The 13,408-nt window shown below is 46.4% G+C and overlaps 1 protein-coding gene and 1 long non-coding RNA gene across 7 annotated transcripts in view; one reads left to right on the top strand and one right to left on the bottom strand.

Moving 5' to 3' along the window:
- ELL2 (elongation factor for RNA polymerase II 2) overlaps window positions 1–1,324 on the bottom strand; it is a 98,520-nt gene extending 97,196 nt beyond the window's left edge. The window contains exon 1 of the mRNA XM_068247499.1: window positions 1,140–1,324. Within this exon, the coding sequence (XP_068103600.1) occupies window positions 1,140–1,271 (132 nt within the window). The 5' untranslated portion in view covers window positions 1,272–1,324. The remainder of the gene's footprint in view (window positions 1–1,139) is intronic.
- A 199-nt stretch (window positions 1,325–1,523) lies between these two features.
- LOC137526850 (uncharacterized) overlaps window positions 1,524–13,408 on the top strand; it is a 468,244-nt gene continuing 456,359 nt past the window's right edge. For all 6 annotated transcript variants that reach the window (XR_011023123.1, XR_011023120.1, XR_011023121.1 and 3 more), the window contains exons 1-2: window positions 1,524–1,611; window positions 3,074–3,182. This is a non-coding gene — a long non-coding RNA (uncharacterized lncRNA). The remainder of the gene's footprint in view (window positions 1,612–3,073; window positions 3,183–13,408) is intronic.

Raw genomic sequence — 13,408 nt, 5'->3', positions numbered from 1 at the left:
ACTTCCAGCTAGTGCAATACAGAAGTAAGGCCATATCACGTTTTGGGAAATTACAATATGAAGTCGGCACCTCCTCTCCCTGCCAAAGGGGCTGATACTGGAAATTTTAAAGCAAAAAAAAAAAAAAATCCCATAATCATTCATTATTGTGTTTGATGAAGATTGAAAATTGAAACTCATTTTCCTATCTATAGTGACCAAAGAAGGAACCTCAAACCTTCAAAGCATTTAGCACTCCCATGCATATTTCTTTTTTTTCAAAAAAAAAAAAAATTATATATATGAAATAAGAAAGGCAATGGCTGGTATTTACTTATGAAAAAGTTATATTGAGGTGAAGTGGAGCAGTGGACACGTCCACGCTATGTGTGTGCTCCCTGTGCACCTGGAGAGCAGGGACCAGCTGGTTCACATAATAGGGGCTCCCAGCACCCTCTCTCACCACCTGCCACATAGCCATGCTGGATAGGATACCTGGCACATTCCAGGCTATCGCCTACACTCTTCCAAATAGGCTTTAGCTTCAGTGTTTGCTTACCTTATGGGTTACCCACATATCAACTGCAAAGACCAGAGGTGGCAGATAAAGCAGACAACACGTAGGTGAAAAGCTTAGCAGTCTGTATGGGAGCAGTCAGCACAGCAGCCCTAAGATCTAAGCTGTGGCAGGATTCCATAGAAAATCAGGCAGCTGGTTATTTGGAAATGAGAGGCACCCCTTAATGGAGGGATGGAGCAATAAGCCTGCCAACAACATCCAGGAAAGTCTTCAGCAAGAGCCCCCTCCCTCCTTCACAGCAAAGTCCTCACTCACCATTCAGCACAGACCCCACTCCACCCTCATCTCTGCAGTCCCTAAATAGAGGGACCAACTTCTCACCATAGTCACCAAGTGACACCCTAACCTCTCAGCACAGACTCCAAACAGAAGGTTCCCATTTCCTCAATACAGGACTCCAATACAATCTCCACTATGGGGTTTCCCTCTTGTCAGTACAGTTCCCCAAGAAGGGGCTTACCAATCTCCAATACCATCTTCACTGAGGGATCCCCTCTTGCCAGGAGGGTATCACCAAACCCCACTGTGTGGTACCCCTCGTCACCTCTCAGTCCAGTCCCCACACAGCTCTCCAGCTTACCTTAGTGTTCTGGTAGTTCTCCAAAGCCCTAAAGGCAGTCTCTGTGAGTTTGACATGCAGTACGGTGATGTGGTCTTGTGTCCCCCTCCCGCAGGACAGCCCGTACCTCCCCTCCTCACTCAGAGCCGCCATCTTCCTCGCTCACTCCCTCTTCCCCTCCCGATTCTATGGTGAGCTCAGAGTTTTGTATCTCGCAACCTAACTTGCTACTAGTGCAAGCACCGGCCCATGCGACCGGGATTGGCTAAGATGAATAACTCCGCCCCGCGCGCGACGCGTCACCAGCAATCTCTTTATAGCAAAGGAAATGGGAATGGAGGTGGTTTTTTTTGTTTCGTTTCGGACGAAGCGTCATCACGCTGATTGGTAGGCGTGGCTACAAGTGACGTAGGACATGTGAATCGTGCTGTTCATGATGACATGCTGGTGACGTTGTCTCCCCGCTGAGTGGACGGCTCCAGTGTGTCTGCTGGTGCGTCTGTCTGCTCGTGTGCCATGGCTGTGGTGCATGGTTTGTCCTTATCTCTAGTCTTGCATTGCCAATTACCATATAGGCTGCTTTCTTATCCTGGGGGCGAGGGTGGCGTATTCTCCCATTATTTACTACTCCAGTGTTTTGTCATTATGTTGAGTTTAGCAAACATGCTTGCCATGAGCTGAGTAAGTTAAATTGATGTACAGATATAAGTACAGTTGGTACCTAGGCCATGCTCACTGTGGTGTATTGTGGTGTAGCATACGCTTTGTAAGGGCCCTTTTCCACTAGCGTTTGCGATTTAGCAAAACCCAAATTTTTCCTGGCGATTGCAATTTTGCTATGCATAGTATAGCAAAATTGTGTCAAAAATCACTACAGCACGATGGTGCTTTTGTTAAAAACCGAATCGCAGTAGTGGAAATTACCTACCGGGATTCCTATGTTATTTAGCAAACCCTAGCGATTTGCGATTCAGCAATCGCCTCTAGTGGAGAAGGGCCCTCAGTACTTTGCGATTGCTAGTGTAAAAGGGCCCAATCACAAATCTCAAGCGATTGCAATTTTTCATTTGCATTGCATTATCCCTATTAAAATCACTCCAGAAAGCAATTGCGATTTGAAAATCAAAGCACTGTAGTGGAAAATACTTCTAATGATTTCTGTGTTAAAGTCGCAACCCTAGCGATTTAAAAATCAATAGCGATTTGCGATTCAGCTTTGCAGTGGAAAAAGGCCCTTTGTTAGGTGTCATACTCAGCACCACAATGGGCTCTATTCTCAAAGAGCCAAATTTTCCGCAAAATTTTCCCGCTATATTCCCGCCAGCGGTAAACTCCGCATTTTTTCCACATTCACTAATATTTTCCGCATGCGGGAAAAAAAGATGCAGAAACAGCCATTATTCATGCGGGAATCATGCGGTAAAAAGGTCGCATGAAAAAGTGTTTAAAAAAAAAAAGTTAAAGTCCAGCAAGCACAGCCCTTAAGCCTCCACACTTCATTAAAGTCAATGGGATGCGGAATATATCACCTACTACTTGTAGGTGATAAAAAAATCAGTAATTAACGACGAAATGATGCGCCTGAACATTTTTGAGAATTGATCTTTTATTGCGGAAAATACCGACTTTTGCGGAAATGTTTCCGCATGAATCCCGCACTTTTACCACACTTTTTCCGCATGCGGAAAAAACATGCGGAACACTTTGAGAATTCCAACTTGATGGTATTTTGGGTGCAAACTTCCCGCATGTACTTTACCGCATGTGGGAAGTCTTTGAGAATAGAGCCCATTGTGGTTGCAATTGCTGAGGGCAATATGGTAACTCAATAAATGCAGCGTGTTACCGCAAAAAGTACATGTTAATGGTTACAGTGAAGCATGCTTTTCATTGACTGTATGCAAAGCAATGTTGCGGCATTGCATTCCTGATCTGTTGCGTTCTTGCTGTTACAGGGAAAGCAACGTAGTGGTCGCTGTGAATGGCCTTAAAGTTACATATGCACCTACAATTAAGTTTGGATGTTGTCAGTAAGGTCTGGTTCACATGAGGGACTGTGGCCATGTAAGTCTTTTATTATTATCATTGTTGATTTATTAAGAGCCAATATATTCCGTGGCGCAGTACAAAGCAAAAAACAAACATGGGGTACACCAATATACAGAATTGATACAAAATACAGAATTAGTAATTACAGTGACAAAAGTAGCACGATGAATAAAATGTGTTATGAATTCCAAGAGACAAAAGGGGGAGAGAGACCTGCCTTTTCGAGCTTACAATCTAATGGAGGAAGGGTGGGGTGGGGTGGTAGGGTAGTATACAATAAACATACCTAGAGGCAATGTGTTTTTAGGATATATAGAAGGAGTGCAACTTTGCCTTAGGACAAAGGGAGAATGGCCTAAAGTAGAGCGTATGCGGCTGGGATCGACTGCATCACGCATTGAGATGAATGAAAGTGTTTATCTCAATGTGTTTGCTTGCGGTTGCCACGGTAGATCGAATTAGTGTTGCATTTGCGGTTCCTTATCCCCCTGGAAGCTTAAGGCCCGGTTCACATTAGCGTTCCAGGTCCGGCTTCCCCGGACCCGGAACGCTCCGTACACAGCGGATGGTGAATGGATACATTGTTAATCAATTTATCCATTCACACTCGTGCGACCGTCCGGATCCGATCCGGGAACGCAGCTCCGGGACGATTCGGCTTTTTTCCAACATGCTCCATTTTTGCCGTACGTCCCCGTGCAGCTGCGGACCCGGGCCGGATCCTGACCCGAACATGCGGCCATGCTGTGCAATGAGAAACGGATGTTTCTCATCACACTGGCAATAGTACCGGATGCTTCCAGCACCGGTCCTATGCCACTTGGGGGGCCCGGACTACACGCCGGTATCCCCCATGCTTGCGGTGCCTTTCTGGCACTGCAATGTATCTAGTTCCGGATACTTTATTGTAGCCGGAACGGATACATTCCGGATCCGCAACTTGTGGCCATCGCAGAGACCCATACGGTCTCTTTGCGGCCCCCGGACCCGGACCCCCGGACACTTGCGGACTCAAACCGCAAGTGTAAACGGGGCCTTAGATGGAACAACAGGGATCAATGCCTAATGCTTTTCTGTTGTTTTACAGAAAATGATTTCGCATTGGCTAAACGTGCCACCGGCAGTTGCCTGTGTTAACTTTTCCTAAATGGGTCTTGCATCTTTTCAACCATGCAAAGGAAGGTTTAGGCATGAACTTTGTGCACAGGTGCAATATAAAGAAAGCTTACGTGCGCTTGATGTATCTACATGTGGGCGGCAGCCCAGGTTGGTACTCACACTAGAAGGTGGCCGCTATAGACGCTTCTGCCGAGAATCTAGTGTGTGCGCCACACCCCCTTCACCCCACACCCACCCACCATAGTAACAGAGCTAGCAATGAGTCTACAGCATTCCACTTCCAAATAGTATGGGAGCTTACTTACACAATCTGTTCGTAGTACAGTATTAAAAATCTGCCGGTCCTCATACTATAAGGAAGTGGTAGACTTGGCAAACCAACAATAAGGGCCACTGCACACCCAAAAAGTGCTAGTGTAATCCCAAATGCTCAGCACTTTTTGAAGTGATTTTTCTAGCAGATTCTAAGCATGTGCCTAGCGATATTCTAATCATGCCTAGCGATTTTTGGAACGTTTTGGTGTAGCGTTTTTTATTTTTTGTTACAGTAGGGCTGGAATTGAACAGCTTCTGTAACAAAAACACTTGGAAAAGCGGCCAGTCTCTTGGGCAGACTGGCCGCGACTGGCTGAAGTGACGGGACCCGGTACCGAAGAGGGAGAAAACTGAGGACGGCGGTGTGGAAGCGATCTGTGCACATGGGGCTGGAGGAAGCCTCAGGTACGTATTAAAACTTTTAATTTAATCCAGCTCTGGTTTCCTTTAATTAAACTATAAAGTACCTAACTTGCCGTACATAAGATGACCGCTTACATCAGGGAACACCTAGATATGCTAATTGTCTTGATTTTGGGCATCAATTTCTGACCTGAATGTAATGTTGTTGTTTTTTTTTTTAAAGATTCTTTATTTATGAACAAAGTTTTACAAAGATATAATAACATCCCACAATAACAACATAGGCACTTCACAGTCAAGAATTAGATATTGGACACATGAAAATGCAGCTTACCAGTGCTGCCATCGTACAGTATTCAAGAGGAGTGGAACACCTTTATTAATATAAAGTGCAGATTCATAGAAGGTCATTCACGCCTAAATATTAGAAATACATTCTAGATTTATCAATGTATGGAGTAGGTAGCAAGTTAAGTTCACATGGCTGCCCCCATGTGAGCGTCAAAAAGTCCTATACATTAAATCTCCATATAGGAGGGATCACATAAGTGTGGGTCCCTCGAGGCCCATAGGGATCATACACTCGAGGGACACCGCTGTATTAGGTTGGCATGGACTTTTTATCTCATTATACATTGAAAGGGGAAACGGAGAGGCGTATAAGACCTGGTGTCAGGTGGGAGAGTGGAGTAGTTGGGGTTTAGAAGATAGAAAAGAAGAGAGAGAAGCAGAGAAGGTGACATAAGGAAATGTCAAGAAGTGGCGGTGCGTCGGGGCGCGGGGCCCCACACCCGGACCCAAGTCGGGGCAACCTAATTCAAGTCTCAAATAAGAACGCTAAAGAATGTACACGGGTGAGCATATGGGTATAGTCCCAGGGACTAAGTGTTAAGTATTCTGGTGTATTCCTCTGATTCCTCATATTCTGACCAAGGGGCCCAAGTGCGGCTAAACTGCTCACCGCGGTTGTATATTGACTGGGTAAGATTTTCCATCATTTTAATGTGCTTTACTTCTCTTAGCCACTCCGCTGTGGATGGGGATTGCGTCGATTTCCAGTGACGGGCTATTACCAGTCTGGCTGCGTTTATTAAATGTTTGGAAAGTGATTTTTTGTATCTACCCAGACTCCTAGGTGTGTTATGAAGCAGATAATATGAGGGATCAGAAGAGGTCTCTACCCCAGTCACGCTTTCCATTATAGATTTCACTGATTCCCAAAATAGTGACAAATTTGGGCAAGTCCAAAAGATATGTAACAGTGACCCTGTGTGTGCTTGACATCGCCAACACAGTGGGCTAACACTGGGGTACATCTGATGGAGCCTTTCTGGGGTTCGGTACCAGTGTGGTAATGTTTTTTTAATAGCCTCCTTTAGCATGAATTATTTCAGTTTCAGTGAAATGCTGTAGTTAGAATCCTAACTATCTGCTTTTCAAATAAATCACTTTGTCTCGACTACAATGCTTGGCTTGAATAGAGTGCTGCCTCTGAAGAGAGCCATTGCCATCAAAGATTTGATGTTTGTTTACATATTGGACTGAATACAACTGGTATTTACTACTGATTTGCTTAGAAAGACTTATACGCTTGTTGGATAGATTACATTTGCATGCCCAATAGATTACTTTTACAAGCCCAATAGATCATATTTGCAAGTCCATTGGTAAGCTTAAAGTGGATCCGAGATGAACTTTTAGACATTGCATAATTGTGTTCCTTTCCTATTGTTTATAGGGCATTCCACAAGCCAAATACTTTTTTGTTTTCGTTTTAATACTCTAATTCCCTATAAACTAAACAAGCCACGCCCACAGGTTTTCAGAGATCCAAGGCACTTTCAGACAGTAGCAATGGCTCATGGGAGCTCAGTCTGGGCAGGAGGAGGGGGAGGTATTACTAGCCAGAGATTTCAGAGGAGGAGGGGGATTAGGTTTTTTTTTTTTTTTGCTTAAGATGCAGATAAGCCTGCCTCTGTGTAATGTTTACAAACAACATGGTTGTGTAACAATTGTGGAATTCTCTCCGTGGTCAGCGCACAGGACGCGCGCTGACACTGCGGAAATCCTCCACAAGCGTATAATTTGAGAGAACCCAGCAAAAGGTGCAACGCACCTGTAGAGGGAAATTCCTGTCGGCAGATGGAGCTGTGGAGTGCAGAGGAACAGATCCTCTGCCCTGCCACAGACGCCAGATAGGAATTGTACGAAGGGAAGAAACGCCGGGCAAGATGGCGCTTAAAGAGAGAGAGTAAAGCGACAGTGTATGTGTGTCCACCAATCTAGTCGCCACCCAGCGACGATGAACACACAACCATGAAGACCAGGTGAGCAGGCAATCGCAAGAGATGGCGATTGCTAACAGTGACACAAGACAGAATAAGCACAGAGGAGGAATGTATGTGTGTGCACCAATCTAGTCGCCAACCTGCGACGGTGAACACACAACAGAGGAAACCAAGTGAGAACGCAATCGCAAGAGAAGCGATTACGAATGAGAATGAGCACAGGGACAGAATGTATATGTGTGCACCAATCTAGTCGCCAACCCGCGACAGTGCACACACAACAGTAGAAACACAGTAGGAACGCAATCGCGAGAGCGGCGATTGCCAGAGGTGACACAAGACGGTGGCACGAGAGTAGCAAAGGCACAGCAAGACAGGGCACGAGAGTAGCAAAGGCACAGCAAATCATACAATGAGAAGATAAGGAAAATAACAAACTCTAACTAAAAGCGAACACCGCACTCATTCGCAACAGCGAACGTGTTTAGAACGTGATCTCCACACGTTAAGCGCAACAGTGACAAGCACACCTAACTAACCACCGCCACACAAACACGAAACAGAGAACGCGAGCGCTTGCATAATGGTTACCTCACCGAGCCTAAGGCAAGCGTTCGTATCAGACAAGATAGACAGACGGACGGGAAACAGGATAGGAAAGATCCACTGCTCTTTCCGCCAGAGCGAGTGCGATCCAAGTAAAGCAACAGAGCCTAGCAGGATCCACTGCTCTTTCTGCCAGAGCGAGTGCGATCCGGGTTCAGGGACAGGATAGGAAAGATCCACTTCTCTTTTCGCCAGAGCGAGTGCGATCCGGGTTCAGGGACAGGATCACAGATCAGAAGGATCCACAGCCGCTAACGCTAGAGGCTAGTGTGATCCAAGTAAGACAGAAGAAATCGAAGGGGCTACCAGTAGCAACCGCTGCTCTGGTTAGCACCCACAGACAGACAGGACGATTTCCTATCGACCACTGTTGGCGACAGGACAATCACAGCAGAGAGGCAACATAGACAAAACAGATAAGCAGGCTAACTGCACTAGAGGAGCTGCCTAGTGCAGTCCCCAGAATTACTCTAAGATAACTATAATGATCCAACAGGGAAGGCTGACATTCCAGGAGTGTATATAACAAACCGTTATGACCAGCAAAGCCTTCTGGGAGCAGAAGGCTTTTATACTGCCAGCCCTCAAAGGAGACAGCTGGGCAATTTGCATGTATGCAAATCCCTCAGCAAAGCAACTCTGAAAGTTGCAAGATGAAGCCAGGTCTCTTTTCCAGAGAGCGGATCATTACAGTACCCCCCCCCCCCCCCCCCTAGGGACGGATTCCAGACGTCCCTCAAAACTGGTATTTTCACAAAACTCTAACTGAAGACTCCTGAAGGTCAGGACAGCCCGACAAGGCCCAATTCCAGAGTCAGTCCACCCAAACCGACCTCATCGGAAGCAGAAGCCACCGAAACATGCTCATCAGTACTACAAGTCTCAGTGCAACACCCATCAGGACTGTGAATGCCAGAGAAGAAGCCATCAACACCCTGAAGACAATACCCACCACCTTCCAGGGAGCGTCTGAAAATACCAAACCTGCCACAATACCTGTTCGAGGTGTCCCTTTCAACACAAAAGCCACTGTTGATCCTATCCAGGGTACCAAGCAAAATTTCTCCCGGAATCTCCCAGAACCCTTTGAAGCTCCGCAGAGATCCCAAGAGGCCAGAACGCTCACCAGGCTCACATGGAGAACTACCAAGAACCCCCATGGAGCCTATGATTATTCCGGATTCAGAATTACCAGGACACTCATTAAGATCATGACTTTCGGGGACCTCTTCTGGGCATGCAAGCAGGCAGGCAATATCAGAGCATGTCTCCACCGAGGAAGCATCTGAGCATGCTGGTAACTGAGGCACACTTGGGCTTTCTGGGTCACAAAGCACATCGGGGTACACCAGCACAGGAGAAACCTCAGGACATGTCGGGGAACTGCCAACCTCAGAGTCCGATATGACAAGACCAACACCAGGACCGGGCAGAAAATCATCACGAGTGGAGGTCACAGGTCTTTCAAAAGAAGACTCAGACTTAAAGAGACTCTGAAGCGAGAATAAATCTCGCTTCAGACCTCATAGTTAGCAGGGGCATGTGTGCCCCTGCTAAAACGCCGCTATCGCGCAGCTAAACGGGGGTCCCTTACCCCCCGAAAACCCCTCCGTGCAGCCGGGGATCTCTTCCTGTTTGAGGCAGGGTTAACCGCCGCAGCCCTGCCCCACGCGCATCTGTCAGCGCGTATCTCCGCCTCTCCCCTGCCCCTCTCAGTCTTCCTTCACTAAGACGGGCGGGGGAGAGGCGGCGATGCGCCGCTGATAGACGGCGCTGAGAGGCAGGGCTGCAGCCGTTAGCCCTGGCTGAAGAGCAGCAAAATCTACGACCAATTTGGTCGTTGATTTTGCGGGGGGGGGGGGGGGTTTGGGGGTGAAGGGACCCCCGTTTAGCCGGTTTTAGCAGGGGCACACGTGCCCCTGCTAACTATGAGCTCTGAAGCGAGAATTATTCTCGCTTCAGTGTCTCTTTAAATTCAGAAATTTCTGTGACTGTAATATCATCATTGATTACACATGAGTGAAGCTCCACAAGAGCTGCATAAGTAGTCAGCACAACAGCAATGCCTACAGAAGTGGGCAAAACCTCAGACGGATCTGGGGGGCAGGAGGCATCTCCTAAAAATTCTGCACCCTTTGAGAGCAAGTCGGAGACCCCCAGATCAACAGAAAAAAGCTCAGGAGCATCGTTTCCCAAGTTCTCTGACACAGAAATCACGGATTCTGAACTATCCATGTTACAGGGAAAAACATCAGATACATTTTGCGGACAGAGCAAATGTCCCAGGGATGGTTCTACAATCCACTGAGACTGAATTTTATCTTCATGAACAGGATGCTGTGAGAGATCGCGGAAAAGCCGCCACGTGTGCTACTGAGGAGGCGGCTGATTCCGCGTCCAGCGCGGCGGTTTGCACGCGGCAGTGTGTGTCTGGATCTGTTAGTGCACACAGGCTTAGGAATGCGCGCGCGCTGAGAGGTAGAATTCTTATACTAGGCAGGGAGAGTCAGCTGACCACGCCGATCAGCTGACTCCTGAGCAGGATACTATTGGTTGAGCAATTAGGGGTGGTGCTGAAGAGCACTACTCCATATATAGTTTCTGCTGGCCAGTTGCAAGTTGTCTGCCGTTGCGATCACTACGTGGAAGCACTCAGACCTCAGTCAGATCCTACAGTGTGTTCGAATCAGGTGGACCTGGGAATTCACACTTAGCCAGATTACTTGAACCGTTATTCTGTTTATGCTCAGACTAGTTCCAGGGTGTAGAGACCAAGGACCTCACACCCAGCTTAGGGAACTGTAATATCATTTGTGTTATACTCCAGACTAGTTCCAGGGTGTAGAGACCAAGCACCTCATACCCAGATTAGGGAATTGTATTACCATCTGTGTTATTCTTCAGACTAGTTCCAGGGTGTAGAAACCAAGGACATCACATCCAGATTAGGGAACTGTATACCATCTGTGTTATTCTTCAGACTAGTTCCAGGGTGCTGAGACCACGGACCTCGCACCCAGACTAGGCATTGTTTGATATCTGTTATGACTTATTGCTTTTCTGACTACTCCTCTGACTTCTGATTCGGTACCTCGCATATCTGATATTCCGTTGCCAGACCCTGCTTTGCCTTGGACACCGAATCAGCCTTCTGTCTTTGTACTTATCTGTCAGTGTGTTGCCGACCTGGCGAGCCCGACCTCGAGAGCTATCTCTCCTATTAAGAGATAGTCTCCAGACCAGATAGTGACATCCACCTTCAGGTGTCACTCACTCTCTGGCCTTCCCTATCTTCAGCCTGACTCCACCCCTTGAGGAGTCTCAGGCTGCTGGAAGGTTCCTGTGCTCTCAGAGCAGTGTCTCTTTACTGTCTATTATCACCTGCTCAGCAGGTGCATTACTCAAAGTACTACTGTTGCACCAAACACCCACATACCGAAAGGTGTCCAGAGGTTAGCAATATATCTGTATTATCGGTGATTCTGCAGATCATCAATCAGGTATATATCTGCATTCTTGGTGATACTGCAGATCACCAATAATCAGATTCTCTCTGCGTGCTGACACCAATCGTTACAGATGCACGGGAATATTTACTGGAACACACACTGATTCCCTAACTCTAATCTTACTGTACACAGAATTCTGCATAGCAGTTAAACTAGACTGCAATTCCAAAATGGCAGAAAAACAGGTGAGAATGGTAGCAATACCTAGACGAGCCTCTAGGGTCACTACAGGAGATTCTATGCAAGGCAATACTGACTCATCCAGAGTACAGGGTGGAGAGTTAGCACCTGCCTCTGAGCAAGAAAGGGACTCACAAATGTCAGTGCGATTGTACATCATAGTTTTATTCATGGTACGGAGCAGGCTCCCAGAGATCTTCTCTGGACAAGGCAAAGATTCCCCAGTAACAGATTCGCAAAACCAAAGCGCTGTCTCACCCTTAGACTCGGCTAACAATGACGAATCCGAGGAGACAGAACGCAAAATTTGCGAATCCAAGATCGCTTTAGGTTGTGAAACTGCCACTTCCATAGCGCAAACCTCCGCAGTCTGCAGACCAGACTGCAAAGTGTTCAGGACAGACACACTGGAGCAACTGTCATCAGGCAACGGGCCTCTACAGGTGTGAACAGAGTGAGACATAGGTTCAGTAGCAGAAGAAATTGCGACAACAACCGGAGAAACTTTATTAGACATATTAATTTTACTTTTGATGCTGCATAGTTTAGGAATTTTCCCCATAGCAGGATCATAGATGGAAGATCTTAAAGATCTGTTTTTAAATGACAAGGTATCCCACATAACTTTGAGAAAACTGACACATTCATGTTGATCACAATCTGCAGGAACATCTGAGAAACAGGCATTACATCGCACCGATTCAGACTGCACACAGTCAGGAGAGAATCTTTCAGGATTCGCACAGGAACCAACCAGTGGTACACCCATTCATTTCAGATCGCACAATGTCTAGACTCACATGCTTTACCCCAGAAAGGCAGGAACACTCATCCGATAACGATGTCTCTTTATTGGAATCAATTGATTGGTGTATGTGCAACTCATCCAAAATTGTCTGCCACACATACATCACTGGATCCACAAAACATTTGTCACACTCATCAGAATCTATCAAAGTGTACACGGAATTTATACAAGCGTTTATCGTCTCTGCGCTTTCTGCGATATTGAAATCGCAATACGCCTTCCAATCCATCTCGAATTCCTCAACCAAAGCTCCAATATCCCAGGGACCAAATGGGGGCTCAAACAACCCGGTATCTAAGTAGCTCTCATAAGGGTTGCGGTCAGGAACATGCATAGACTTTCTTACTCCTTTAATATAAAAAATAATTCTGCCTGTTAAAAGATCCACAAAAGCTTTTGATTGGGGTAATAAACCCGTAGACTGAGCAACATCATTGTCAACATCTATAGGGAGTGTTTTATTCAGATGCTTGCGGTTTTTAGTTTTTTCCTTTTTAGCAACTTTGCATGTCTGCTGTTTAAATGCAAAAGAGGTATCAAGGCAGTTCTCTTGCATCTGCTTAGAACCTAAAGTGGCAACAGAAACATTGAACTGATTGTCATACTGAATGGTTTTGCACATTTCAGATTTGACAGAAATAACCTCCTTATTTGTAGTTGCTATGGGCAACGAATTTTTTGGCTGAAAAGCTGAATCAGCAGACTGGCCTGCAAGCACCAACTCATTAACATATGGTAAAGACTGAGAGGTGTTGAATAAACCAATCTGATCAGCATCTTGCACTGCAGGGAAAAACTCATAGAAATAACATGGCATGGAAATTCCAAGCTTACGAGAGAAAACATGAGCCAGAAACCTGCGAGGGTTATGTCTCAGATTCTTGTGTCTGGCATACTCATCAGCCCACACAAACAGATCCCCTTGGAAAAGATTGTAAGCAGTCTGAGGCGCTACACCTGCTATTGCTGAAATTCTGTCTTGTCCCCATTTTTATTGCCTGATGAAGCGGGCTGGGCCTGCGAAACGCGTTGCACTGTTTTGGGGTACTAATT

Source organism: Hyperolius riggenbachi, chromosome 1 (genome assembly GCF_040937935.1).
Source record: "Hyperolius riggenbachi isolate aHypRig1 chromosome 1, aHypRig1.pri, whole genome shotgun sequence".
Classification (NCBI taxonomy): domain Eukaryota; kingdom Metazoa; phylum Chordata; class Amphibia; order Anura; family Hyperoliidae; genus Hyperolius; species Hyperolius riggenbachi.
The sequence above is the reverse complement of the archived record's forward strand: the minus strand, read 5'-3'. Positions and strand labels throughout refer to the sequence as shown.